This window comes from Haliaeetus albicilla, chromosome 7 (assembly GCF_947461875.1).
Source record: "Haliaeetus albicilla chromosome 7, bHalAlb1.1, whole genome shotgun sequence".
In the NCBI taxonomy this organism is placed as follows: Eukaryota; Metazoa; Chordata; class Aves; order Accipitriformes; family Accipitridae; genus Haliaeetus; species Haliaeetus albicilla.
In genome coordinates, this window is record NC_091489.1 from 39,491,863 (window position 1) to 39,517,239 (window position 25,377).

Consider the following 25,377-nt stretch of genomic DNA (forward strand, 5'->3'; position numbering starts at 1 on the left):
CAGAGCTGCCCATTGCTCCCCTCAGAGCAAGGGGACAAGGAGGGAGCCACGGACACAAGCCAGGCCGACAGAGCTCTGGGTCTGCCACTGAGGTGGCCCTAGGCTTGCCCTTGGAAGGAGAAGGACACTTGAATACTCACTCCCTTCCTGGTTACACCCCTGCCTGCTCCATCCCAAAGGGCACCTCTGGGTGCTTGTAGCTCAGGAGGACGTCTGTAATACACGTCGAGGGGTAACAGGAGGTGTTTAGATGCTGGTTGCCGTCACCTAGGTTGGGATGCTCTTGACCTTCCAAACTCTCCCCGCATTCTGTAAGGTCAAAGGACAACATCAGAGTTTGCACAAGGAGTGCTAAGGACTTACAGCTCCAGTGCAGGGATCAGCCCAGCATGGCGCCAGGGCCTGAAGTGTCATGCCACAGGTGGAGCTGCCCTGTGTTTCTTCCAGGAAGCCTAGATCACTGCTCCCACCAGCCCAGGCTCTGACCGAGAGCAGCACCCAAGGAGCTGCCCTCCGTCAGCATGCACTCCCCCGCAGCCCATGCACCCCCCCCACTCCCTGCAGGCACTGCTCGCTTAGAGGAGAGGTGGGTCTGCCATGCAGATTGCAAGCTGGTCCCCTCAGTTCCTGACCCAGACCCCCAGCAGCACCCCTCACCCTCCATGCTGCGGCTTGGCCAGGTCCTTACCCTCATTCTCCCTGTCACGCAGCTGCTGACTGGCCATCAGCGACGACTGGCTGAGGACGGCGTCAGACATCCGAGCAGAGCTTAGTGCTTTTCCTGCCATTAAACTCATTCCAGGCAAGTTATCTAACTGCACCTGTGGAGACAGGAGGACACAAGTCAAAGGGGGCTCGGGACAAGGCACCCCGCTGCTCCCGCAGCCCTCTGACAGGCTGTCTGGGGAGCTTCTGCAAGCCTTCAGCAAGGGCTTCTAAGCAAAAACTGCACACCAGGTACAGCTCAGGGGCAGCAGATGTCCCCTCAAACCAAGAATGGACTGGACAGTCCAAGTGCCTTCCAGACCTACACTGAACTGTCTAGGGACAAGCCCTTCTCATTTATACCAGAAGGGAGCTGCAGCAAAGAGCACATCAAGATTTGGGCAGGACACTTCCCAGTGGCCCGAAACACAGGGAAAGCAGAGCAGCCACTCTGTGCTCTCAGTCAAGGTCTGGGCTGCCAGGGCCAGCTCGTTCAGCAGCACTGCAGAACCGAAAGGCAGGCTTGGCGTGTCTGCAAAGCCCTCTGTGGCGAGCCAGGCCTGGGGCATCCCAGCCTGTTTCATCAGAAGGACCTTGGAGGAAAAAGAAGAGATGCCACGGCTATAGCAGCCAGCCCTGGGGCAAACCATGAGCGAAGGAGGAGCACATCCATACTGATCTCTGCTAAGCTGTTTTCCATGTTAAGTGAACAGTACATACTAACTGAAGCACCCTCACGGCTTTTCATTCCCAGCAACACCACAGAGCAGGGCGCTGCCTTGCCTATGCGACACGTCATACATAACCCACACACGTCAAGGAAGCTCTGCACTGCTTTAAGCCCCGTCGGGCACAGGCCTCTTCAAACCTACGTAGGCATCATCACTGTTCTGAATGGTGTGATGTCTCTGCAGGGTCCTGGGCCGCGGGTGCTCACTGGAGGCGGGTCGTGCAGGGTAGCCCAGTCCGTTGTGGTCAGGCACCTGGATCGCTTGGCCGGGGGAACTCCTGTCCATACAGTTCCCTACGATGGACTCTTGAAAGTCAGAGAAGACAGAAAAACGACAGATTAGTACAAGAAACCTGCAGCTCTCGGCGACGCGTGCCACTGCAAAACTGCGTGTCTGAGCTCTGACGGCATGAGCGAACGCTCATTGCTGGCAGACCAGTGTGCGGCTGGCTGGGCGGAAAGGGACCCCTGGCTGCTCCTGTTGAAGTGATGCAGCACCAGGGCCTCCCCCCCAGGATGGCACTCGGGCAGGCTTCTCGCCCACCAGCATCGAGATCCTGAAAGATCCCAATGCTAGCTGCCTCTGATGGGGTCTACAAAAGCAGCCTGAAATTGGAGGGATGGGGCAGGAGCACCACAGCACAGGGACCAGACTCTTTCTGACTATCTCCCAGCACTGCCGCCTTCCCCTCGAGCCCGAGCTCGCCCTCTGCCCTCCTCCCTGCGTTGCCCACATCATTACACAAGAGCGAAGGGAGAAGCATCTCCTCAGCCTCCAACACGGGATGTTCTAGCAGGGCCCCTCAGCAATCGCGAGCAACATAATCTTGCTGGAAGAGCTAACCGGGATATTTGCTTTTATCAGATGACTTCTCCCTGCCCTCCTACAATCCGGCTGTAGGAGTACAGGAGTGTTCTGCCTGGCAAAGTCCATCTGCACTGCAAACTCTTATGACCGGGGGTAAAGGCTACATTCCTATCAAGCAAAACTTCTCATCATCAAGTACATGATGTTTTGAATAAAGTCCTGAGGTATGGAGAAGCCTATCATTGGGTCTCATGCACGTAAACAGCTCGCTCTCAGCAAGCACTCCCACAGAGCACAAACATGCGGACGTGGCCACGAGCACTAGGGAGCTGCCCTGAAATGACACAGCTGCAGGTAGATTCCCCAGCCAAAGCTATTGGCTTTCACGGGGCTTTGGCCAGCGGGAAGCCATCTCCCACTGTGCCAGGACACTGCGCCTCCTGGCCAGGCCTGCAATCGTGAGATGCCAGAAAGATGCTCCCCAACCAGATCTGGCCATAAAGTTACCAGGACCCAAACGAGACCCCGTCCCAGGCGCAGTCTCCCACCTGAGCTCTCAATGCCGCTCCCGGGCACGTGAGCGTGGCTACCATCCCGCTCCCCCAAGACCTTTCCTCCCTCCCTCAGAGACACAGCAGTCCCGCAGGAACCCTGTCCTGGGGCAGGCGGAGATGCAGCCGGCCTCCCCCTTCCTTTGCACAACTGTGGGGTTACGTGCGGTTAACAGTCAGCTTTCCCGGAAAAGCGAGAAGGAAAACATGAGGTAACAGATGTTGGCGGAGCAGTGCCACCCACACACTGCTCAGGATGCCGCTCCAACTGTGGGAACGGTTGTTCGGGCCGGCAGCCTGCTTCTCCAGCTCCACAAACAGCCCCAGTGCCGAAGTGCTCCTGCAGCCAGGCCCAGCGGCAAGCCCTGGCACCAGCCCCGGCACTGCAGGTGATGAGGTACAGCGGGACGAGTCCCCTCAGCCTGGAATAGCCTGGACCCAAAAGACAACTGCACGCTTCCCATTGCCAGCACAGCACCTCTGGGGATGCGGCTCAGGCTGAGGGACAGGACGGCCTGCATTCACGCTCCTTTCCTTGCTCCAACCCTGCTCCAGCAGCCTGAACCCGCAGCAGGAGAGCTTTTCATCCCTGCATCCATAGGGGATGGGGCTCCTGCGCCAGGCAGCCTTTGTGTCAGTGCGGCATGTGACGCTGGCACCACGGGCAGGGCCACAGCTGCCAGCTCAGCTCCTTCAGTGCTGAGGCGAGGCAGGTTTCCCATGGGCAGCATTCCCAGCCCTGTGACGGCTAGGTTGGAGCAAAACTGGAGCAGAGCCGTTCAAAGGCAGTTTAGTCACATCCTAAACACAGATTTGGTCAACCCTCTCACAGTCTCTGGCTGCCATCTCCAGCAGATGCTCAACATACAAGCCAGAGCCTTTTGATCAGGGTCAACACGCTCCCTCATAAGGCACAAATACTCCTGAACCACTGCAAAGGTACGCTTCGCTCTAGGGAAAATACATTTGGTGAGCTGGGCAGAAGAGAAGATACCACCCCCCGCCCCTGTGCCAAGAGAGGCTGTGGCCTCGTAACACAGTATAGGGAAAATAATGGGAAAACCCAGGGATGTGGCTGAGAAAGCCCAGCTGTCAGCACCAGTGCTCAGGGAGAGGAGCCATGCTCGGCTGGGGCAAGTCTCCCCGGTCAGCCCTCTGTGCCTTGCACAGCGCACTTGGGAATGCTACACGTGAGCGAGTGAAGCGCCAGCATGCTACTGGCACATCCACTGGAGTTTCGTAGGATTTAATTGTAGGAAGGGGTACCTAGGCTGCTTAGATGTCAACTCTGCCTGGAACCAAAGCAGCACAGGCCTGATTCCAAGTGGGTTATCGAAGCCAGGAGGAAAGCAGTGTGAGCGGTTGTATCTCAGGACATAGTTTACTATGTGAGCACCCAAACAGCACTGCCAGAAGGGCTTACACAATTCTATTTGTAAACATTTACTTGCTTTTACTCATTTACAAAGTCTCGTAGTCTAAAGTCCTTTTCCCTTGTGTAACTGGTTCTAGCACCATCAGTACAGGGGCAGAAATATAGCTTCCAACTTCATGAAATTTTGTTGTTCATCTAATGGTCTACAATACTAAGATGCAAACTCTTGATTTGGTACAAAATGCACCTCCAGAGTTTCCAAACTTTGCCTAACCTGGAGTGATTCTTCCCTTTTGTTCTTCAAGCATGGCAGGGGAATTGAGGTCTGAGACAAACGCATCAGTAACCCACAATTTAAGAAAACTTTGGAAAAGCCATGCCTTATCCCTACCCCCCACCCACGCTCTGGGGGGCCAGGGCTTGGCATGCCTGCTCTGCCCTCCGAGCCAGTCTGTTCCAACCCAGTACTTTCCCAACAAACCCGTGCTGTCTCCCCTTACAAAGCTTGTGCCTCCTGTGCCCGGGACACTGCTCCTCCACAGTAGGGTCCTCTGTGCCAAGGGCAAGCCGATGGCTTCGGACCAGCACCACTCAGTCCTGCACTGAATACTGATCCACCCAGCTCAGCCTGGAAAGCCTCTCTTCAAAGCCCTCTTAGCAAGGGGGTAAGATGGTGTGTTTTTCATACAGAGAAGGCCTGTAATTACAGCTCAGGCAGGAATTTCTCTTACAGCACACTGCTGCCAACACAGCCACCAAGGAGCAAAGGCATAACTGCTTCCAACTAGCAGAAAAGGTCTTCGGACTCAAGTTTAAACTCACTTTCTTCAGAATCAAGCCCTTCTGGTTCAAGCAGGGCTAGAGTCTTGCTGCTGCTTCCCAAAGCGCCAGAGGAGCTCCTGCAAGGCAGCCCTAGCCGCAAGACTTTTACCACCACTCTTACTGTGCACGTTTGTGGAAGCTTTAGCAATGCCAGGACTCAAGGGTCTGTTCTGAAGAGAAGGGACACACTGCTGCAGTTGGGGCTGCGCTAGTAACTTAACTGTTTCTAGCCCGTTGTTTACACAGGATGGGGAACATCAACAAGAATAAAAACATCAACAGTACACAGCATCCCTGAAAACATGGCAGTACTCTGGGACCTGGTCTTCACCTGCCTGTGGAAGTAGGTCAAATTCCAAAGAGAAGCAGCCGATCGGGTCCCCTTCTTATTTAACGATGTTGATGAGAGAGACTATGCCTGCAATTTACTTAAGGCCCCCAAAGCCAAAAAGAATCTAGGTAATTCTGTGCTATGCAAAACATGTCACGAAACCCCTGCCGTGCCGGGTAGAGATGGTGTCCTCCGGCAGGAAGGCAAGTGGCACGCAGCCAGCATGGAAGAGCGTTTTGTCCATGTGAGCAGCAGGAAGCCTTACCTCTGCTGGGCACCTTATTCCTACTGAATCCAGCAGCGGGCTGATGTCTGTATTGATGCGTCCCCAACTCCTGCGCGTGATTAGCAGTTCCTAGTAAAGATTCTGGGTCCCCGTGCCCTCCTGCGTTTACAAGCAGAGGGGTCTCGTGGCAACCTTTGGTCAATGTGTTTGAACTCTTACTGTCTGGAAAGCTGTCCCTGGCACCCTCGCACGTGCAGTCCTCCTCCATGCTCTCTGAATGGAACAGGGCTGGCTGGTGTACATATCCGTGGGGTGGCACTGACGCGGGTACCTGCTGGATACATTCTTGCGCCCTGATTTTTAAGAGGTGCTGGGGGCTGTTCTGTGGGTGGTACGTGTCAGCACTCTGATAAGGCAAAGACAACGACTGGCGCTCCGAGAGGTTCTGTCCCATGCTGGTGCCCATGTTCCCAGCATCCCCTTGGCTCATATGCCTGAACAACTCTTGAAATTCTTGCTGCTGCTGCTGTTGTTGCCGCCGTTTGATGAGCTGTGCAAATTCTGCCTGGGGCAGCCGCATGTCCGTGTGCCCCGTGAGCGAGTGCCGGGGAGAAAGCAGTCCCTGGAGGATGTGCGGTACCTGCTGGTGTCGGCTGTAGTCAGGAGGCGTTGGAGACAACAGTGCTTGCTGTAGTGCTGATGCAGTGTAGTGCTGCTGTTGCTGATGTGCGTTTTGAGGGAAACTGGGATACTGGTCAAGCTGTGGGACTTTCAGAGCTTGCTGAGCTGGAGGAAACCCAACTCCTCCCGATGGGCTGTAGTTGCTGGGGGAAACGCGAGGCTGCTCTGGGAACAGGTGGGGGTGTAAGTGCACCTGGTCATAGTTGGCGGGGGGATACCTGTTCACGTTCAGACTGCAAAGAACAGAAAAGAACAAGTGAGTGCACTGCAGCAGCTCTGGCTCAGCCAGGCATGCCGGGCTGCCCTCTTGGGTCAGGAGGCAGACAGAGCTGCTCCTGGGCAGGAGATGCTCCCTAAGCCACGCGATACAGCAGCCCTGAAGACTCTCAGAGCTCTGACCTGGCTCAGGAGCTGCTGCCCAGGGGCGGGGAGACACAGCTTGCTCCCCGAAACCAGTGCAGCACAGCCCCAGGCTGGTGAGGAAACCACGTCTCGGCCCGAGAGATACCCGCCCCCTCTTCTTCCTCCCTGCTCCCAGCTCAGGGAAGCAGTGCAGAGAAGGCCGGCAGCCTTACCTGTGCGACTCGGCGCTGTCGGCACTGAGCTGCTTGGACAGCTGCCTGTGGCCGTAGGTGAGGGAGGCCATCAGGTTAGCACGGTGCTGCATCTGGATCTGGTTGGCGCTGGGGCTGATGGGCAAGCCCCGTGCGTGGGAGGACATGCCCTGCCCAGCCACAGAGGCCCCTTGCAGGAGGTTGTTGCTAACCAGGTCGGCGGGCTCCTGCACTTGGATAGTGACCTGCTGAGGCTGTGACTGCTGCTGCAGGCCCAGGCACGTCAGCCCCATGTTTGGGGGAGGGGAACAGTTACCAGACTGCGGGAAGATTGTGTTGTGGGACGGCATGCCTTGGAACTGAGACTGGGAGGCGGCACCTACAAGGAACAAAGACCCTCAGCACCTGCGCCAGCCTGCGGCAAGGCTTGGGAGCGAGATCTGCCCCACGCGGGAGCTGCTGCTCCTCTGGGCCACGCTGGGAGTCCCAGTACGTGTCTGTGGGTGGCAAGAGGAGCGCTACTCCCGACCGCTCTGTCACATTGCGCCAGCGTGCAAAGGTCACAGCTAGAGCCCCTTGCACAGAAAGAGAAACAAAGTGGAGTTGACAGTGATTTGCATAAACCCGAGAATATCAGCCCTTCCTCCCCACCCCCGGGAGCGATAAGTAAGGATCTTATGACAAGAAACCCAACAGCACATTCCAGCTGGCAGCTCCTCACAAGCTCTCGATAACACCAGCCCTTGCTGCCAGATGGAGAATCTTTTACATCATCAGCAAACGGCGCAAGGATGAGGCCGCAGGGGGGGAACTGAAGCCCCCAGCACGCCCACACATTCTTTTCCCTGGAGGTTTGATAGGACCATACGGTTCTGCCAAGCGGCCTGCCCAGAGGAGCGCAGATGGCTCAATAAACTGTCAGCGCTTACCATGGGGCTGGAGCACACTGCTGCTCACAGGAGGTGGGCTGCTGTTTGGTTGCCTGAAGAGATGGTTATTAGGGTGGTTCGGGGGCGGGCTGGATGGCTGAATCCGTAACCTACGCAGGGAAACAAGCATCTTTTCGTCATGCCTGCTCCTCATTAAGATGCCTTTTCAACTGTGAGAGCTGATGCCAAATGCTGCGCTTCTCTTGTTTTCGATAAACACCATAAAGCCCTTGTTTGGGATCCCAAGCTCTTTAGAGCTTGGCTTCTCTTCTGAGAGCCACCTGACTTGCCTCAGTCACACACATAGTGAGCATAACCCGGTGGCTGCAACAGAAACCCAGGGACGAGGACACTGCAGGCTCACCTCCTGACTTGCTGGGGCCAGTGAGAAACCTTCCTTTCTCCTTGTCCATCATTCAGCCTACCTCATCTACAACTCAGGGTGTTGAAGCCAAGGACGGCTATCTAACCAAAAGCCTGAAAAGGTGTGAGACGTCCAGCAGCAGCTCTAAGTAGAAAGCAGGAGAGAAACCGGCTACTGAAGGTAATGCATTTTCAAGCCAGTGAAAAGGCAGAACTGTCAATCATCTGCTCAAAGCAGATTTGTGCCTTTAAATTATGTTTCTCTGCTTCTAAAAGTCCTTCCAACAGAATCCAGCTAAAAGGACTGGGCACGTTCACCTGGGAACCGGCTCTGCCATTCTCACTTTATACACTTCCAACCTGGCCCTGGACTCTAACTGCATTAGCTCATCCCCAAGGTTGAGTAAGAGTAAAACCCATTCCCCAGAGCATTACTTGAGCCATTTCTTTACCTCTGAAGCTGGTGAGTGAGCAGAGCTGGCTGGTTTTCACATGGAGCTTGCAAGGGGGGAGATGGCTGGGGTGGCCGGATACAGTCCTGAACCAGGCACCGGAAGAAAACAAGAAGTGTTTACAATCAATAATGTCTCAACTAGTAAATTTAGAAAACACTGATTGGTGAAGTAGGACATATCCAGATTCACCAAATACTCAGTCCCTGACTGCAGCTCTGGCTGTCGCAGCAGCTGTGCAAACATCACTGCTGAAGTCCTTCAGGCTTACAGCAAGCCGAGCAATCTACCCTCCTCAATCCCACCGGGACCTGCTCGGTAGTTGTATCTGCAGCAATGCAGGAAAACACAGGGAAGTCTTCAGAAGGTCTGGCTCAGGCTCCAGTACCTGAATCTGCTGATGAAGAATCTGATGGTGCTGCTCCTGCTGGTACAACATGTGCTGCTGCTGTGTCTTCTCCAGTGTCCTCTCGTCCATGTGCCCACCATACATCTTCTGAAGCTGCTCGCACTCCTGTAACAAATCCAACGCACCCTGTAAGTGACCTTTTTGGGCATGGCACACTTGCTGTACAAAAAAACACTCTCTGAAGCCTACCCATCTGAAAAAGCCGGTAAAGAAAGCCTAATCCATTTAATTTGACATAATCAGGTGTGTAATAACATGGCTACCTCAAACCTCAGACAACAGAAAAGAAATGGGTGCACATGACACCAAGCTGGTACCATTGCCTTCCCTTAAAAACGCAAGCACAAAGCTCTAGTAATAACAACTTCAAGGTGAAAAGAGCATCTCATATTTCTACTGTGTTGCAAGGTGAAAGTCCTGTCCTGGGGCCAAATCCCGCTCAAGCGTAGGGAATAACTGTATACAATACACTCCAAACTCTGGCCTTTTCCCAGGACACCCTGGAACAGCCCCAAAACTTTGCTGCCGCAGGAAATGCAGGAGAGCAGCAGCCGCAGCCTGACAGTGCTGGTGGGACCCGCAAGGGCAGGCATAACAGCCCATGTGTGGGCACAGCATGTAGTTTGCTGCCCAGAAAAAGGGGGGTGGAAGCCCCCAAGGTTCCCAGCCTACAGGTGAACAGCACATACGTTTAGAGGATACCCAGCAGGGTTGCTGCAGACAGACAGAGGGGGAACAGCTCCTCGGCTGGAAAGCCACCACTGCATGTGCACAGCCATTAGTGATACAGATTTCACCTTTTGCTTCCTGAAGCAGCAGGGCTGAGGCAATAAAAAGCCCTTGCAGAGGCTCTTTTGAGGACTCCCACCCCTCTCTTTTACCTGCTGAAGCTGTTTGATGCTACTGTTATTGCCCATCTTCTCCAGGTGGGCTTTGAAAGCCTGGATGCTGGCAGCACCATCTGAGAAGCGCCGAACCGGGGAGAAGCGTTCAGTGGGGAGGTGCAGAGTATTTGAGTCCTTGTAAATAGAACTGAACACATGGGGAAGTGGGTTAGTGATGCCAGCTAAAAAACAAACTCCAGTACAGAGACATTTAATTTACACCAGCCATGCCAAGTTCTACCTGCCCACTCACCCAAAGCACTCACCATGCTTTAGATCAAGAAATAAAGTGCCATCATCACCGTGAACAGGAAACAGGATTACCAAGTATCCTTGGTGCCTGGGCAGATAAATGTGTTTTAAGGTTGGAGACTACTCAGCCACAAACCAGATTCCAGGTGGGCAGCAAATCATTGTCCATCCATACAGATGCATCTATCCCTTAGAGGGAAAAGGTTTACAGAAACCATTCAGCATCCTAAAAATCTAAAATTCACCTCTTCAGTAGCCATTTTCTGAGCCTTCCAGCTCCCCAGGGCTCCTGACTACATCTGATGCTTGTGGAAAACAGGAGGGGCACATGGAGAAAGGAGCCTGATATGTTCTGCAGCCTCTGAGGAGGAAGGGGGGCTGGCACCCATGCTTAGAGATGCACTGAATTAAAAAGAGAGGGCAGGAACGTAACTCTGCACAGTAGGGGGTATCTTTCTAATGCATTAACCAAGCTGTTGCTTCACATACAGAGTCTCCCAGTTGCCTGGATGCTCGGCACTGGGCAATCAGAACTGGTGCGTTTGAAAAGCACACATAGGCAGTATCAAGGCAACTGTGTCCAAGGCACTACAAGCACTTTCCCTTCACAATGAGGTTTCTTCTTCACCATCAGAGGGAGCCAGATTTTTTTCAGGAGCTTTTTTCTCCCCAAGTTGGGGCTCCCCATTATCAAAGTAAAGTGCTAAGCTCCTGCCCTGCCATTTGGTGCAACCTGCATCATCATGAGCAAAGCTAACCTTCCATACACATGTTGCAAGGTGCCTTAAAACAAATAGGATCAGGTTTCTCTGCCTGCCCTAATGGTTTCTGTGCAAATGCAATCTATAAAACCCAGCAAACAACACTTAACGGTACAGGCTCCAACAGCAGCCTTTGTCTGTGAGAAGGCCATGGAGACATGGTCTTTACAGCATCTCTGACATCCTGGCACTAAACCCAACAGGAGCCCATCTAGCTGCACACTGGTGTGGCCCTGAACCACATTACTGCAGGCAAATTACTGCCATGGCGACTCTGAATGCAGGTCTTTACTGAAGCCTGTTCCACGAAGTGATACGATTTCTCCTGGAGAGGCTCCCCCTTGTCAGAAGGTGACTGATGCTGGACCATTTCCAGCACGCTGGGTTCAGTTCGTGTCACCTGGTCTGCCTTAGCGGGACATACTTCAGTTTCTATAGCTTACACACAACTTTCTTCCAAGGATAGAGCTGTGCCCCTGCCTTTTGCTGTCATCCCATGCATTATCCTTATCTTGATCTCCTGTTGTATTGATGGAAAGCAGAAGCCACAGATAAAATTACACTGAGGTTCCAAAACCCACGGGGCCAGGGCCGAACAACTGTACTGCCTTGTACAATTGCTGTACTTCAATTCTGCTTTCAGATACTATGTTATCACGACTAAAACCGGGTGCTACATAAGAAGATGGCTTAAAATACGTTAGCTGCTAAAATAAAACCCACCTGCCACTCAATAACTGAGGTCTGGTTAGGTGATGACACAAGACAGCTAGTGGTTTCTGTACCATATGTGTCTTGGACACAACACGGGGCAATCTGTTTAGGCCATGGTCAGATGAAGTGTCTGTGATTTCCCAGGTAAAACATGAGGCAGGATTACAGCACGTTACGACACTGAGGGTGGAATGAGCAGATACCACCCTGTCCGTGATGCAACAAAACAGCCTCAGGACTCCAAAGCCAAGAGGCAGAGGTGACACCAACATATTTACAGGGCAAGTGTGTTTTAACAATCTTGTAAAAAATCAATTCCTGCAGTGCATGAGTGACCCGGCTTACCTTTCCAATTTGAAGCAATCGTTAAAGCAGGACACAGCACATTCTGGTTGTTTTGCAAGCTGCACTCCTCCTCCTATCAAGCTTTTCTGTGACCCTAGAAATCTTTCCCCTCCTGCTCTTCCCATCCCCCAAGCACCTTTGTGAGGGAGTAACTTCAGGGGAGAGAGGTGCTTATCTTGGTTTTCCGGAGTTCCAGCGTGGCACTAGCACTGTCTCAGTCTGCTCAGAGTTCACCTGTCTCTGCTGATTACATCAGTGCTCAGCTCAGCAGGTATCTGGCTACAATAAAAAGCGCTTTGTCAAGCTTGCCAGCATGAGCTGGCTGAAAGATTGAACAGGAGCACCAACCTAGCCTGGTAGGTGACTGCTTTCTCAACAGTCGAGACCAACAGGCAGCAAACTCTGCAGTTTGCAGGTGCTTTGCGCTCTCAGCGCTGAGAGGTTCAGAGCACAGGTTTTAAGCTCCCTCTGTGGCATTAGCATCTCCAGTTTGCTGCTGCTAACCAAGGACTGCGTGTCAAATTAACACCTCTCTCCATCTGGAGTGCCCCACCCACACATTTTGAGTGTGTTTAGATCCAAATCTGCATTGGTTCCCTCCTTCCCAGACATTGTGATTTTCTTCCCACCCCAGCTTCCTCTCCCGACATCATTCCCAGCAGGGGTTCAGATCAGAAATAAAATGACTCTTGAGGAGCTTTGCAAAGAGACTTTGCAGTCAAAACACACAACTCTGGTGCAGAACAGTGAGGTTTTTAAGCTCTGGTTGTAGATGACTCTTGGTGCAGCTTTTGCCTGCATCTGCCTCCAAAAATGTTCTGTAGAGAATCTGCTATCTACTGCTAGCTCGACACCTACCATTACAACAGAGAAAAGCTTTCCTCTAAAATGAATAGCTTATTCCCAACCCTTACGTGATGGCAGCCATTCTGGCAAATCATGTCCAGCCCCAAAAACAGGACTGGAGGGGAAGAGCCAGCTGGTTCCTGCCCCTGTGTTGCCTGTATTTGCAGGCACAGAGCCCGTGACAGCGCTGAACTCCAGCATCCCCAGTGTGGTCAAGACACCCTCTGCTCTGTGGGTCTGCTCTTTGGAGTTGTTCCTCCTCCTCACCCCTCCCTGCCAAGCGGGACGTCCTCAGTGCTCCATTCCAGATGACATGTGAGCAGGTTTCCTGGCGCAAAGCTGCCCGAACGGCCGGTGCCATTACTCACCGGTGCTGATCGGGTACCAGGTGTGGAGCCCAAGCCCGGGGTCGGAAGGACTGCTGTCCTAGCTGCCTCTGCAAGTCTGGAGGGATTTCAGCTGTAGGGTTGGTCATTGCCAGAGTGTGCCTTTTTGACCTATTTGCCAAGTATCTGCAACAAGCAGGAGCACATTTTATAAGAGACTGATGGGAGTACTCCAAAAACAGGGAGTGTTAGATAATCCAGAGTAAATGGGAAGGAAGAATGCTTGCTGCAGTGCTCAGAACCAACTGGGGAGAAGCACGCCAGGGACACGCTGCCTATGCCCGTCACGTCACTGGGTCTTCAGTGCTTAGGGGACAAGTGTAGTTTCAGCTGCTTGTGTGCTACTGCAAGCCTCAGAAGGAACGAGTAGCCGTTTGCTCTTCCCAGCAGGAAAGCCACATTTCATCTCAAGGGGAAGGCCGGTATACCCCTTTGGGAATACCCGGGTGACTACCTGCCCTCAACGTGGAGTCGCTCCGCTACAGCAGGTCTGCCTTCCTCTCCCAAGGCCCCACTGAGCCATGGGGAAGTCTGCTGCATGCACAGAGCCAAGAGACGAGTCACAGATAATTCTAGCGAGAGCTGGCCAGAGAACGGGCGCAGAGCAGAGCTGCTGCTCAGCTGCACCCTTGCAGGATGGCCTTTGCACTTCAGTCCTGCCCCGGGCCGAGCCTTGAGCAGTGGCCGGCTTGCCACAGCAGGGGAAGGGCGCACAAGGGTCAACCTGCCAGAGATTACGGGTGGCTAGAGCCTCCGGCTGCAGGAGGAGCGTGAGGAGAATGGGTTCGGCTAAGGAAGGGCTGGTGCCCAGCCCGGGCCGTGTGCGCCATCTAGTCCCTGCTCCACGCTCCAGGGAGTCAGGAATCACCCGGCGATGCACAGGGCAAAACCACCGAAGGAAACTGAGAAGCGAGAGGGTCCCTTCCAATGGAGCCGGAGCCACCAGCGCTAAGGCTGGGCTCACCTCTCACATCAGAGCCTGGGGGGCAGCAGGTTAAACTAAAGCACCCTCTGAACTGGAAATGAGAGACTGCAGTTCTTTTGCAAACCTGCTAAAGACTGGGGGAGCGCGCAGGGCAAAACTAGGAGCCTCTGCTTTGGCAAGGATGTGACAAAGGGCTGCGCAGCTCTGAACTGCTAGTTTCTGGCTGCAGTGATGCTCAGAGCAGCTGGGGGCACTGGGCCAGAAGAGATAACGAACAAAGCGCCTACCCAGGACACCCTAGCTTGTGATGAGCACAGGCCCTAGCACTTTACCCACTCAAGGCCAGGTGGGATGGATGCCCGCTTATGAACTCAACTATTTCTGCTCTTGTGAACCAGCAGCAATGAGGCAGCTATGGTATCTTGGTCGGCGACACCGCGGATACTAACAGGGAATTCTCACCTTCACTCTTTTCCCCTGCTAAGGCTCCCTGCAATTTCCACTGGTGAAGCACAGGAGCAGCAGGCAATAAAGTTGCTGCCTTCTCCAAAGCCAGCGTTTCTTTGCTAGCTACTGAAGCCACTTAAGCAGAAGACAGCAAGTTAACAGAATGAAGAGTGCTTAGCATTGTGGTAACTTGCCAAAGTCTGTGCCATTAGCTGTTTAAGAATCATTTGATGGAGACGGGGAAAGTTTCCCAAAGAGCTTTACAGTTGTGGTTTGCTAAGATCATTTTATTTCAGACCTCCAGGGAACAATCCAATCATGAGCTGTAACAGTGTTTCGGGTGGAAGAAAGTTTCCCAAAGCTCAAAGGAGATGTGACTGTTCTCTGGAACAGAGAAAAGACTATGCTCTGTTTTCAAGGTCAGATTAAGGAGGGCAAAAACTGCTCACTGGTGGCTGCATACAGAGTGTTCAGAGCAGTGTTCTGAGAAGCTAAATATTTGCATCTGTCCCTGATGTTAATGCTATTTACCCTTCTCCTCTGATGACTACTGACATGTTGCAACATAAGGGGGTGGAGAGCAAGTTAATACACAACCTGGACAGGGCTTCTTCTGGGCCATCTGGTGGAAGAAGAACATGTGGTATGAAAGGACTAAGGGCAGCACTGTTGAGAGCAGCAAAGTGACCTATGGGTCCAAGGAGACTTGCCTTTCAGTGGGATCTGAAGATTTCAGTGGCTTGCAACCTACAAAATACTGCATGTGGGTTTCAAAATGTTTCCAGCTGAGCTACTGCTTTAATTTAGAGACTCAGCTAAAACCTTAGGGTTTAGAATAGGAGAGGTGAAAATCTGCCCTGGTAAGATGTTCAGGCATCCCCTTGCCAAGAGTCAGATTTATCCAATTTGCACAGTCAGAAAGACTGTCTACCACCTGAGGCGTTGTCAGTGGACATTATGGGCCCTTAATTACAACTTTTAATAGCTATCTAGGCAGCACATCTGTGTACAGCTGCGTATAGAGCCTGTGTTCCTGAGCCCTGCTAGGGAAGACAGTGTGCAGTTAGGGTACAGCAGCTTAACAGGGGCTGAACGCAGCCTACAGTGCCTGGAGGTGCATGCTCTTCATCTGCTCAGTACTATGACTTGGCATCTGTTCTTTCATTGTGCTGCCTTGCAGCTGGGGCAGGTCATGAGCATGTACCTTCCCAGTATCGTGGCTCAGTGGATGAACAGCAGCTCATGAAGCTGGAAAATACTGTGAGAGTGAGCACAAAGATGAGGGTGGTGAAGAACTAGAGTCTAAGGCTACGCAGAAAGCAAGATGTGCTCTGTGTTAACTCTAAGGTAGGGCTGGAAGCGAGTTCTTTCACATGTACCAGCTTTGACTTTTTTCTAAGCTCAGGTAGGCAAAAGGAGTCTCAGCGCACACTCTGCACAATCTGTCACTGCACACACCCACCGTTCAAATCCCCCCTTTGCTCTGGAGCACTGAGAGAAGAGCTGGCAGAGGCTCTGGGGTATGACCTCCACCCCCCCACCGTTTCTCTGCTTGCAACCAACCTCCAATTTGAATCCTTGTCCAGAGCGCAGCCCCTGAGGAAATGCTGCCTTACTCGAGGTGGTGGCCTGTACAAACTGGGGTGGGGGGGGTGGGGTATCCAGAAAACTTTTCAAGTTTGAGGTAAGAATAGGAGCACTCCGTAACCACATCCACCACATGTAGTGCACCAGCTGGTTAGCAGAGAAGAAACTATGCAAAAGCTACTAAGAAAATGTTAGCAAGGACATGGTTAGTGTTTTCATGGATTTAGAAAATTACAAGCATCTTCTACCCGCTTCCTAGTATGTGTTTGGAGCAGACAAAAAGAACAGCAGTTTCCAGCCTGGTATCTAACAATCCTTTCCTTATTGGATTAGATGATTTTAAGGCCTACTGTTAAAATTAGAAGCTAGAGGTACCCGCATTTCCAGCAAGCTCACTTTGTTTAAGGCATCAGAGTTGGATGTTTACTGCATGTCTTGATACAAAAGCTGCATTGACACCCAAGGCCACAGATGAGATCTTCATACCTCCATCACTCAGCAGGGAGGGGTGAATCACTTAGCACTCATTTTGCAGGTTAGTGTGGATTGCATGCTGGTGCACACTTAAGCAAAGGAATTTAGCAGTTTCAGAGTTTCTGGAGAACCTACTGCTCAATTAGCTAACCATTTCAGGGGGAATCCAGCTTTGTAAGCACCTAGTAGTGTCAGAGGAGTAATTGCCTACAGTAATCAACACCCACAAGAACAAGAGAAACGTTGAGCCTTCGCTGTAATCAACATTGTTGCCTGTGATGAGGTTGCTCATGTTTTAATTCAGCTGTGGAACCCCACAGGGTGAGCCTCTTGGAGGTAGTAAGGGCAAATGTTAACAGACTGGGAGTTACCTCTGCACAGCTTCCTGATCTGGCTCCCCATCGGAGCTCTCCTCATCCACTGGGGTGACAGCTGGGACAGCCTGCAGAGAGAAGAGAAGCCATGGGTTCCAGAAAGCAGTCGGCGTGGTCCCATCCGCACAGCGGACACCTGACCTTCCCAAATAAGCTTTCACAAGGATGTATGTCAGCTCCTCTGCAGCACCAAGGCCACCCAGCCAAGAACCCCTTCCAACATTCCTTCCCCAATCAAAACTGCTTGTACAAGGTTGCTGCTTCCTTTGGTGCTACCAGGTGCTACAGATGCATCAAGAAAGAACGTGCATTAACACCCAAGATGGACATTTTCATTTTCTCTATTAGACCAGCAAAAGACAAGAAAAGCAACCGTTAAAAAAAGTTCACAAATACTTTGTCAATTCTAGAGAGGAATACCATCTCAGCTGCTAGCTACAGGAGAGAACAGCAACTCTCCCACAAGGGGACAGAGCACCCCGCCGCTCCAGAGAGGGGCAACCTTTGGAAGCATGCAGGCACACTCCCTGCAGTGCTTCCAGAGCACTACAGACTGAGCTACTACTCTGTCTGCTGTGACCTGGAGGCAGTCCCCTCTGCCTGTGGGAGGAGATATTTATAAGCATGCCACCAATTCTCTTCTTTCCTTTTGCTACTTACTGGCGTCATAGTGACGAGCGGAGATGGACCTCGAGGACGTTTCAGCAGTTGCTGTGCATGTAACTGGATGTTAGCTCCGCCATCTGATGCCCTCCGCCCCAGAGGGCCCATGCCATTCAGCAGCTGCAGGGTGGGGGGCTGCAGCAGGGACTGCTCCTGGGAAGCACAGACAGTGCAGTTATCGACCCCATACCAGATCCTTCCGATACCTGAGCCCCAAGGTCACAAACCCAAACACTGGCATGAGAGAAAACAAGCCTTCTGGGCTTCAGGAGAGATGAAGGAGTATCACCAACATCTCAGAGCTGACGTGGGGCAGAGAGGCAGTGTCAGTGGAAAAGTGGTGTTTAACTCTCCATTTCCCTGCACTCTGCTTTAGTTGCCAGGCAGGCTGCAACCTGCAGCTCCAAAGCCAGGCAGCACAGTCCTGTTTCTCCTCAGCCCATTAATTAATTTCATATTGCAGTGTTCTTTCATTCTTTGGCTTTTTGAGTAACCAACTAGAATGATACCTAAAGAGACAGCAAGAGGATAAACCTTGAAGCTTGGAGTCCAAGGAACTGGCAGACAGAGAGAGCAAGTGCGAGCACAAACACACCCCCACATGCTGGTGGGGCACAGACTGCAGAAGGGAGCGCACGCATCAGTCAGTACCTTGTACTCCAGCTGACCCGTGGGCTGCAGGTTCTGCCTAGGCAGCACATTGTGCATGAAGTTCACATTCGGAGTCACCTGCAGGAACGGAGCCTGAGGAGTGACACGGGGGAAGCCAGGCAGGAGCTTCTGCAGATCTTCCATGACTTCCGTCCTGTGCAATCACATTTACAGACAGGCAAATTAGCAATGATGTGGAGAGCACCACCCATAGGCCCAGTACACTCTGTTTCCCTTCACAAAAAGGCTTCTTACTGCTCCAGAAAATGGTCACGGAGAGTAGCCAAGCCACCCTTTGGTTTTTACTTGTTCCTTCTTCCCCTCCAAGTTGAGATTTGCCAGAACTAGCTCTTTGCATTACCCTCAAGTCGCATTTATCACGAAAACTTTACCTAGGACATGAGAGCAGTGCACCCTAGGTGAGAAACTGGCTTGCACACCAGTGAACACCACTAGAGCTTACACAGAGCTGATGAGGAAGAAGAGGAAAGCATCTCATCCTCAGCTGAAATACTAACCAAGCTGTGCAACAGAACTAGGACATTTAAAAGAACACTTTTGGCTAAAGAGACACCTTGAATTTCTTTCTCCATCTGGCAAAAATCAAGTTTGCAGAAATAACTCCAAGCCACTCACAGCAGGAGCGGGAAACCAAAGGTTTGATACCAGCTATGATAGATACATGCACTCATCACCACCTGGTCTGCCTAAAGTGAAGCAGAGACCTGGGACTGAGGGGCACGCTGTGAAGCATATTTGCCAGCCCAGAAACTGGAGACCATTGCCAGTCCAAAATGTATCAAGTCTTATATACCACAGAGCCCAGAAGTCCCTTTCAGACATTAGCCTCTCATCTGCCAATGTAGCACGTGAATAAATCTGTGACATCTCAGAAGGACCAAAGTCACGTGCTAGGAGTAAATCTTCAGGTTCCCTTAATCCTCCCTCAGGGAGTTAGGGTCCAATACTAACCGTGGGTCAGCTACTCCAACCGTGTGCCTTCTCATGGAGAGGTAACGGACCAGAGCTTCAGGTGACGGCTCTTCCCCTTCATCACTGTCCAAGTTCATTGTTCCGTCAGTCTGGGCAGGCAAAACATTGGAGATGTTGAAACACAAGTGAGGGTCAAGCAAAAGGCTTTGGTGCAAGCCTGGGAAAAGAACTTGCAGGGGCCATCAAGGGGTGTACCTCACCTCCACAATTTGGTTTTCGGGGTTGATGAGCTGGACTTGTGGCACATTGATGCTCATGGTATTGCCTGTCTGTTCTGTCTGCAAGAGCAGTAAGATCAAAATCAGAAGGCATGAAGCTAGCATCTCGTACAACCCCTTTACAAACACCGCTGGATTAACACCAGTGCACAGACCTAAGCACTTGGGAATACAGAGGTTACCCTGGAGCCAGTGAAGATCAGTTTATTCCTAATTCTCAAGGGGTTGCCTCATTTCCCCTCCTCCCTTCTGTTCAGGCAGGGTCAGCATCTCTTCTGCTTCCCTTATGACCTGGCCTCTCTTAAAGCAAATATTTATTTCTTGGACAGCAGCACAAATTGAGGAAGAAGCATCGCACCAGAGCCCTGGTCTGTAAACTCTGCCTCCCAAACAGTAACCCTCACATTGCCTTTTCCTCTGTCGCTAAGCTAACACAAGACTTTGTCTGAAAGGGATCCACTAAACCCACAACCAATGAACAAACTGTTCCTAATCTCAGGATTATGGCACCCTAAATACACACAAAGTTCTTGGACGAGGAACATTTTGACACTCCTGCCAGGATGAGGACACCCACAAGCAAGTCTGAGTTTGGCAGGTAAGGGACTGGCTGGCCTTCCAGGGCTGGAAGAACATTACGCAAGCAGGATCTACCTGGATGTTAGCAGAGGTGGGGAAGGTCATGGTCCGTGGTATACTTGGAGATGCTGCAATGCGCAGATTCTTGTGTCTCTTCAGGCGGTCGCAGAGCAGGCTGTAGATTGCACTGTAGTGATCATAAGCATCGGCTCTTAATGACTAAAAGAGGAAAAGGAAAAAGCGGTCAGTGCCTTTTGTCAAACAACACAATATGCTCCATACCGTGCTGAGGGTGCTCAGTTACCAGAGGTGATAAGCAACAAACATGGCCATTTGATCTCCAATGGGAACAGGCAGGACACGACTGTCAGCTGTGGTGTCTCACCTGAATTGTGCGCTCCTTGTCCAGCCCCATGTCTGCCATTGCTAGCAGCACGTCCTCATTCAGCGGCTCCATCTGCCTCTCGGTCTTCAGGTGCTGACACTCCGCTATCAGCTGTAAGAGCACAGACACAGACTTGAGTGCTGACATTCCCAAAGACACACCGATGAGTCACAGCGCTCTGAGGAACCAATGCACCAGGCTCTGGCTGCAAGCTGGCATGAGCTTTGAAGGCTGATGGCACACCAAATCAAAATCTAGTCCCTTTGGCTCTCAGTGCCAAAGGGAAAGATACAAAAATATATGCAGATGAGGAGCGATGTGGAAAGCAAGACCAGGAGACAGAAAGCGGAAAGGCAGCGCACCAGCACTTCCAATGAGAGGTCTCAAACAGCCGAAAGGAACATTGCAGCACTATGTGCCTGGAGCCCATCTGCAGCCCAGCAGGCACTGAGCAGACCCCACTCGCACACCAGCTCGCTTCTGCTTCTCACCCTGTCAAACTCTGCATCGGCCTCCCCAATCTTCATCCACTTGTGTTTGCAGATCTGCTCCATGGAGAGCCGCTTGCTTGGGTCCAAGACCAGCATGTGGCGGATCAGATGTTCACATTCTGCAGGGGAAGAGAGAGGCTGGGTAACCCGCAGGGAGGGACACGACTTCTGCAGGAGGCAGCCTCACGCTGCAAGGGCGAAAGCGCTTTTTTCTTTCAAAGCAATGCGCTTCTCCGCAGGAAATCATACACAGCAAAAATACTGCTTCTCCTTTTGCACTTCGCACACGTGCCGCTTTGCTGAAGACATTCGATTTCCCCAGGCTAGGAAGGAAGCAAGCCACCCAGGCCACCGGGCCCCTGTGCTATTTGCCGGAGCCCCTAGGTGGCACGCTGTCACCCCATCCCTCCCCGCCTTGCCGGCACTGGCTGGGGGACACGACTGGCTTTGGGGGGTTGAAGGACAAAGTATCCCCTGACCATTCCCCACTCGGGAACAGCTCACTGTGAATGATTTCTCCACTGTATTATGCATGTGCTGTCACTGTGGGGGACTGCTGAGGCTCTCCTCCATTTGGGGTGGGTTAGATCTAAGCTTGCTTTAAAAGCACCACATTTTAGCAAGCATTTTCTGCGTGAAGAGAGCCTCTTCCACAAGTAAGGCGGCAGGCAAGGAAGCTTACAGGTGGGAAACTCCACGCAGCCCATGCAAAATTACTCCTTAATCTGACAGCAGGCAACCAAGAACCTACATGTGACTTGTTATGAAATGAAGTTGTTTTTACCTGAGAATTAATCATACTTTTCCAAAACAAGATTTATTACTAAAGCATTCAGAAGCATTTTTGCAGAAACAGGACACAGACATTCATCTCTGATGGGGGTATTGCTGGAAATTCACGTGCTATAATGCTGTGAAAAGCTTCTTGTCTAAAACAGGTACAGTGAGAGTCTCTATATTCCTAAATCACTCTTCCATTTTTAGCTTTCACATTTCCCAAAATTTAGAAGGAGTGTATCTTTGCTGATGTTTTGCTATAGTTTGCATAGTTACATACATGAAAGCTGAGATTTTAAATAAGGGTATTTTGGTTTCTAAATTCCAGACTCAGAACTCATTTTAGCTTACGTTACAAACCACCATCCAGTGGATAAGCTTCCTGGCATACCACTTGACTGGCACATTAATCAGCTGGTATACTATAATGTAAGTGCTCCAAAGAATCTGTAAGCAGAGACGCAACCAGCGCCTGCTCAGCGCTGCAGGCATGCTGGGGTGCGTGCACCCCTTACCTGTGGACATGAAAAATGGAATGCGAAATTTCCCACTGAGCACCCTCGCCCGCAGGTTCTGCAGCGTGCTCCCGTCGAAGGGCAGAGCACCGCAGACCAGCACGTACAGCACCACGCCAAGACTCTGCATCCAAAACAAAGGTTGTGTCAGCAACGTTAGAGGGAGAGACTGGGAGACTGCAGTTAATTGCAGTAAATGTTTAAATAAAATAAAATAATAATAAAGAAGAAAAACCAAATCCCATTGGAGTGGGCCTTGCTGACATCCCAGGCCAGCTTAATTCCTCCTGCAAACTTCAAGCCTAATTTAGACTTTCTTTGGAGCCTCAGAAGCCAATGGTTAAAGAAGCCTACAGCCCCAGCCTGCCTGAGGCAGCCCCACACCATTGCAGCAGGAGGCTCTGGCCAACCTGCATGCCCAGACCAAACAGCTTCAGCCAACCTAACACCGCTGGGACGGTGCGGCCGTTTCAAACCCAGCTATGCCACCCTTCCCTTGCACTCATCCGGCTTGCCTGACAGAGCTTGGGGAGCCCCACGAGAAGAAGAGGCAGGACAGCAGGCAACCGAGCTGGTGTTGAAAGGCAGGGCTGCAGGGCAAAGCAGGCTTTGCGTTGCACAGCTAGTGCCACAGAGGAAGACCATCCCAAGTCTCTGTGCTAATGTGCTCTCTGCAAAAACCTTGTAGAGCAAAACTTGACCTTTCCTCTTTCAGCTCTGCCAGATCAAGCCCTACTGCAGCAAGTACTCTGCCATTCAACAGTGGTGAAGCAAACCGTATTTTTGGGAAACTAAATTAAAAACGCTTTTCTGGGCAACTAATATTTTTGGCACCATGCCTCCCAATAAAGAAAACATGTGACATAGTAGCCAGAACAAAATTTTGTAAGTGTTTCTTTGAAAAACATTGTTTCCCATATCAGGGGCTTTTCTCCAAGACACATACCAAGTATTCAGGAAGCAAAGCCAAACAAACAGAGCAAAAATCAGATCAAAGAGAGAAGGAGGTTCATTGCATACCCAAATGTCAACCTTTGGCCCATCGTATTCCTTTCCTTCAAAGAGCTCTGGAGCAGCATAGGGAGGACTCCCACACCAGGTTTTAAGCAGTTGACCAGGTGTGAAGATGTTACTGAACCCAAAATCTGAAAGAACAAAGAGAACTGATTAAAGGAATACAATCCACTCCACCTGTCCTAAGCAAATGGGATATAAGTAATTTGCTGAGTCTAGTAAAGTCACATACAATCCCAGAACGGATAACTGATACACAGACATCAGAGAAACAAGAGTGCAAAAGAGGCAAGAACAGTAAGAGCAATGCGGAATCCACCTGGACAATGTGCAACTTCTCTCCGTACTGAGACAAAAGAAAACCAAGTATTATCAGCGGCATGTCCACTTCATACAGTATAAACGACACCCCATTTAAACAACCTGCTGCAATACCAAGACTTAGGCCTGCTTCACATACTATAACCATACTGCTTTTGCTTAGCAGAACACAAAGATCTTCCCAAAAATTTCCTCTTTGCTTTTTGCCCATGTGATTTCCATGCTGGAGTCAATACACCAGCCATCAGATCAACTAGGGTTGCTGCAAGTCAGGTGGATGGTTTGGAATGAGGCTTCCACGTTATATTCAAGAAATCCCACATAAATCTTGTGTGTTAATTTCCATCTCCAATGTCAAGTTTCTCAACTTCATTAGGGCCAGGGCAGCCGGCAGCAAGGACAAAATGCAGACAAAGAGAAAAAGAACGGGAAACTTTGATTTTCCAGAAAGTGTTATGTGAGCTGGAAACTTTGGTTATGGTGGGCAGCTCTACAAACCCAGTCAAATCATCCACCAACAGCAAATAATAAATCCTGAAAGAGAAATTAAAAGAAAGGTCTTAACCTTACGGGCAGTCAGCCATCAGCTTACGTGGGCACTAATGGCATTCTCTGCTAATTAACCTGCCACCCTCTGGCACACAGCTGGGACTCACACTGGATGAAGTAGAGAAACCAATGGACTCAAGAGAAGTGAGCTTTTTCTTACAAAAAGAAAGAAGCTTCACTAACAATTTCCTTCTTTTTCGTGTCCATTGAATAAAAGCAAATATACAGTCAGAAAGAGGCGTCTCCATGTCCCGTGAACGAGGTGCCCTTAGAAGCAAGCTCCATCAGAAGGAGCGGTGCCACAAAGGTTATCTGCAAACTGCTCTGCCTGTGTTTCTGCTAGAAGTGTGCCAGCAGGAGGGTGAGTGACATTAACGCATGCAGATGGGGACCCACAGCAACAAGGACATTTTTCATGGCATTTGCACCAGCAGCAGATCCTCACGGCAGGCTTGTTGAGAAACACTGGAAAAAACAAGGAGGCCAGAGCTCAGTTTGCAAATTCTAACTGATTAAACCAAAAAAGCATCGTGGCAAAAATATGCAGTACAGCTGCAGAAAGTGAAAATCTCTTATAAAGAGCTTAAGATTAATTTTGACTCCATCAGTGGTCAGAACTGCAGCGTATCTGGAATAATGCACAGCTGACTGCCTACCTGTCAGTGAAACACAAGATCCCCATGTCGTGCCAGGAGAATTGGACTGAAAACGCATACTTCACTACATGTATACAAATGGTAAAGAATACTTGAAATGCAAAAGCACAAAAGTTTTTTTCCCATTTCTTGAAATAAATACACATTCATCTTGAAAACTCATCTTCATTTTTATCTGCTTATTTCTCCTTACAGTCTTTTACCCATGCTTTAAAAGGTAAGGACTTTGGCATGCCATCTTCTTTAGCCATCAAGAAATATTTGTTTTCCTAAATCATGTAAAACTACAGGTTTGCCCCAACACATTCGATATTGCCTTGCAGAAAGGAAAACGGTTGTCATCTTCTAAACAAAAGCCCGTTAACACCAGTGCCCAGAGTTTCACACCAACTTCCAAGAACGAGCCATCAGCGAGGCCAGTGATGGCCAACACCTCTGTGCAGGAGGCACAGAAAACGCCACAAGCACTCCACAGACAATGCACTAACTGGTGAGTCTGTGCTCCCACTCACCATCACTGCTTTCCTTACAGGATTTTCCATGACCTAATTTCAGGTGACTTTCCTCTCCTCCTTCAAACAGCTTCTGCAAAGCTCAGCAGACCACCTAGCACAGCTCGGCACAGCAGGCACAG

The 25,377-nt window shown here is 51.0% G+C and overlaps 1 protein-coding gene across 3 annotated transcripts in view; it reads right to left on the reverse strand.

The window, feature by feature from the left end:
* The window catches only part of SIK3 (SIK family kinase 3), a 92,196-nt gene that overhangs the window by 2,155 nt on the left and 64,664 nt on the right, over nucleotides 1–25,377 (reverse strand). For 2 of the 3 annotated variants that reach the window (XM_069787899.1, XM_069787901.1), the window contains exons 5-24: nucleotides 23,224–23,348; nucleotides 22,204–22,327; nucleotides 20,912–21,030; nucleotides 20,421–20,531; nucleotides 20,111–20,254; nucleotides 19,439–19,516; nucleotides 19,218–19,327; nucleotides 18,246–18,399; nucleotides 17,592–17,747; nucleotides 16,929–16,999; nucleotides 13,107–13,250; nucleotides 9,818–9,968; nucleotides 8,916–9,041; nucleotides 8,528–8,613; nucleotides 7,713–7,822; nucleotides 6,805–7,162; nucleotides 5,588–6,462; nucleotides 1,578–1,741; nucleotides 689–821; nucleotides 141–309 (exon numbers count right to left, since the gene is read on the reverse strand). In XM_069787899.1, coding sequence (XP_069644000.1) covers nucleotides 152–309; nucleotides 689–821; nucleotides 1,578–1,741; nucleotides 5,588–6,462; nucleotides 6,805–7,162; nucleotides 7,713–7,822; nucleotides 8,528–8,613; nucleotides 8,916–9,041; nucleotides 9,818–9,968; nucleotides 13,107–13,250; nucleotides 16,929–16,999; nucleotides 17,592–17,747; nucleotides 18,246–18,399; nucleotides 19,218–19,327; nucleotides 19,439–19,516; nucleotides 20,111–20,254; nucleotides 20,421–20,531; nucleotides 20,912–21,030; nucleotides 22,204–22,327; nucleotides 23,224–23,348 — 3,497 coding nt within the window. In that variant the 3' untranslated portion in view covers nucleotides 141–151. The remainder of the gene's footprint in view (nucleotides 1–140; nucleotides 310–688; nucleotides 822–1,577; nucleotides 1,742–5,587; nucleotides 6,463–6,804; nucleotides 7,163–7,712; nucleotides 7,823–8,527; nucleotides 8,614–8,915; nucleotides 9,042–9,817; nucleotides 9,969–13,106; nucleotides 13,251–16,928; nucleotides 17,000–17,591; nucleotides 17,748–18,245; nucleotides 18,400–19,217; nucleotides 19,328–19,438; nucleotides 19,517–20,110; nucleotides 20,255–20,420; nucleotides 20,532–20,911; nucleotides 21,031–22,203; nucleotides 22,328–23,223; nucleotides 23,349–25,377) is intronic. The other variant, XM_069787900.1, reaches the window with a different exon arrangement.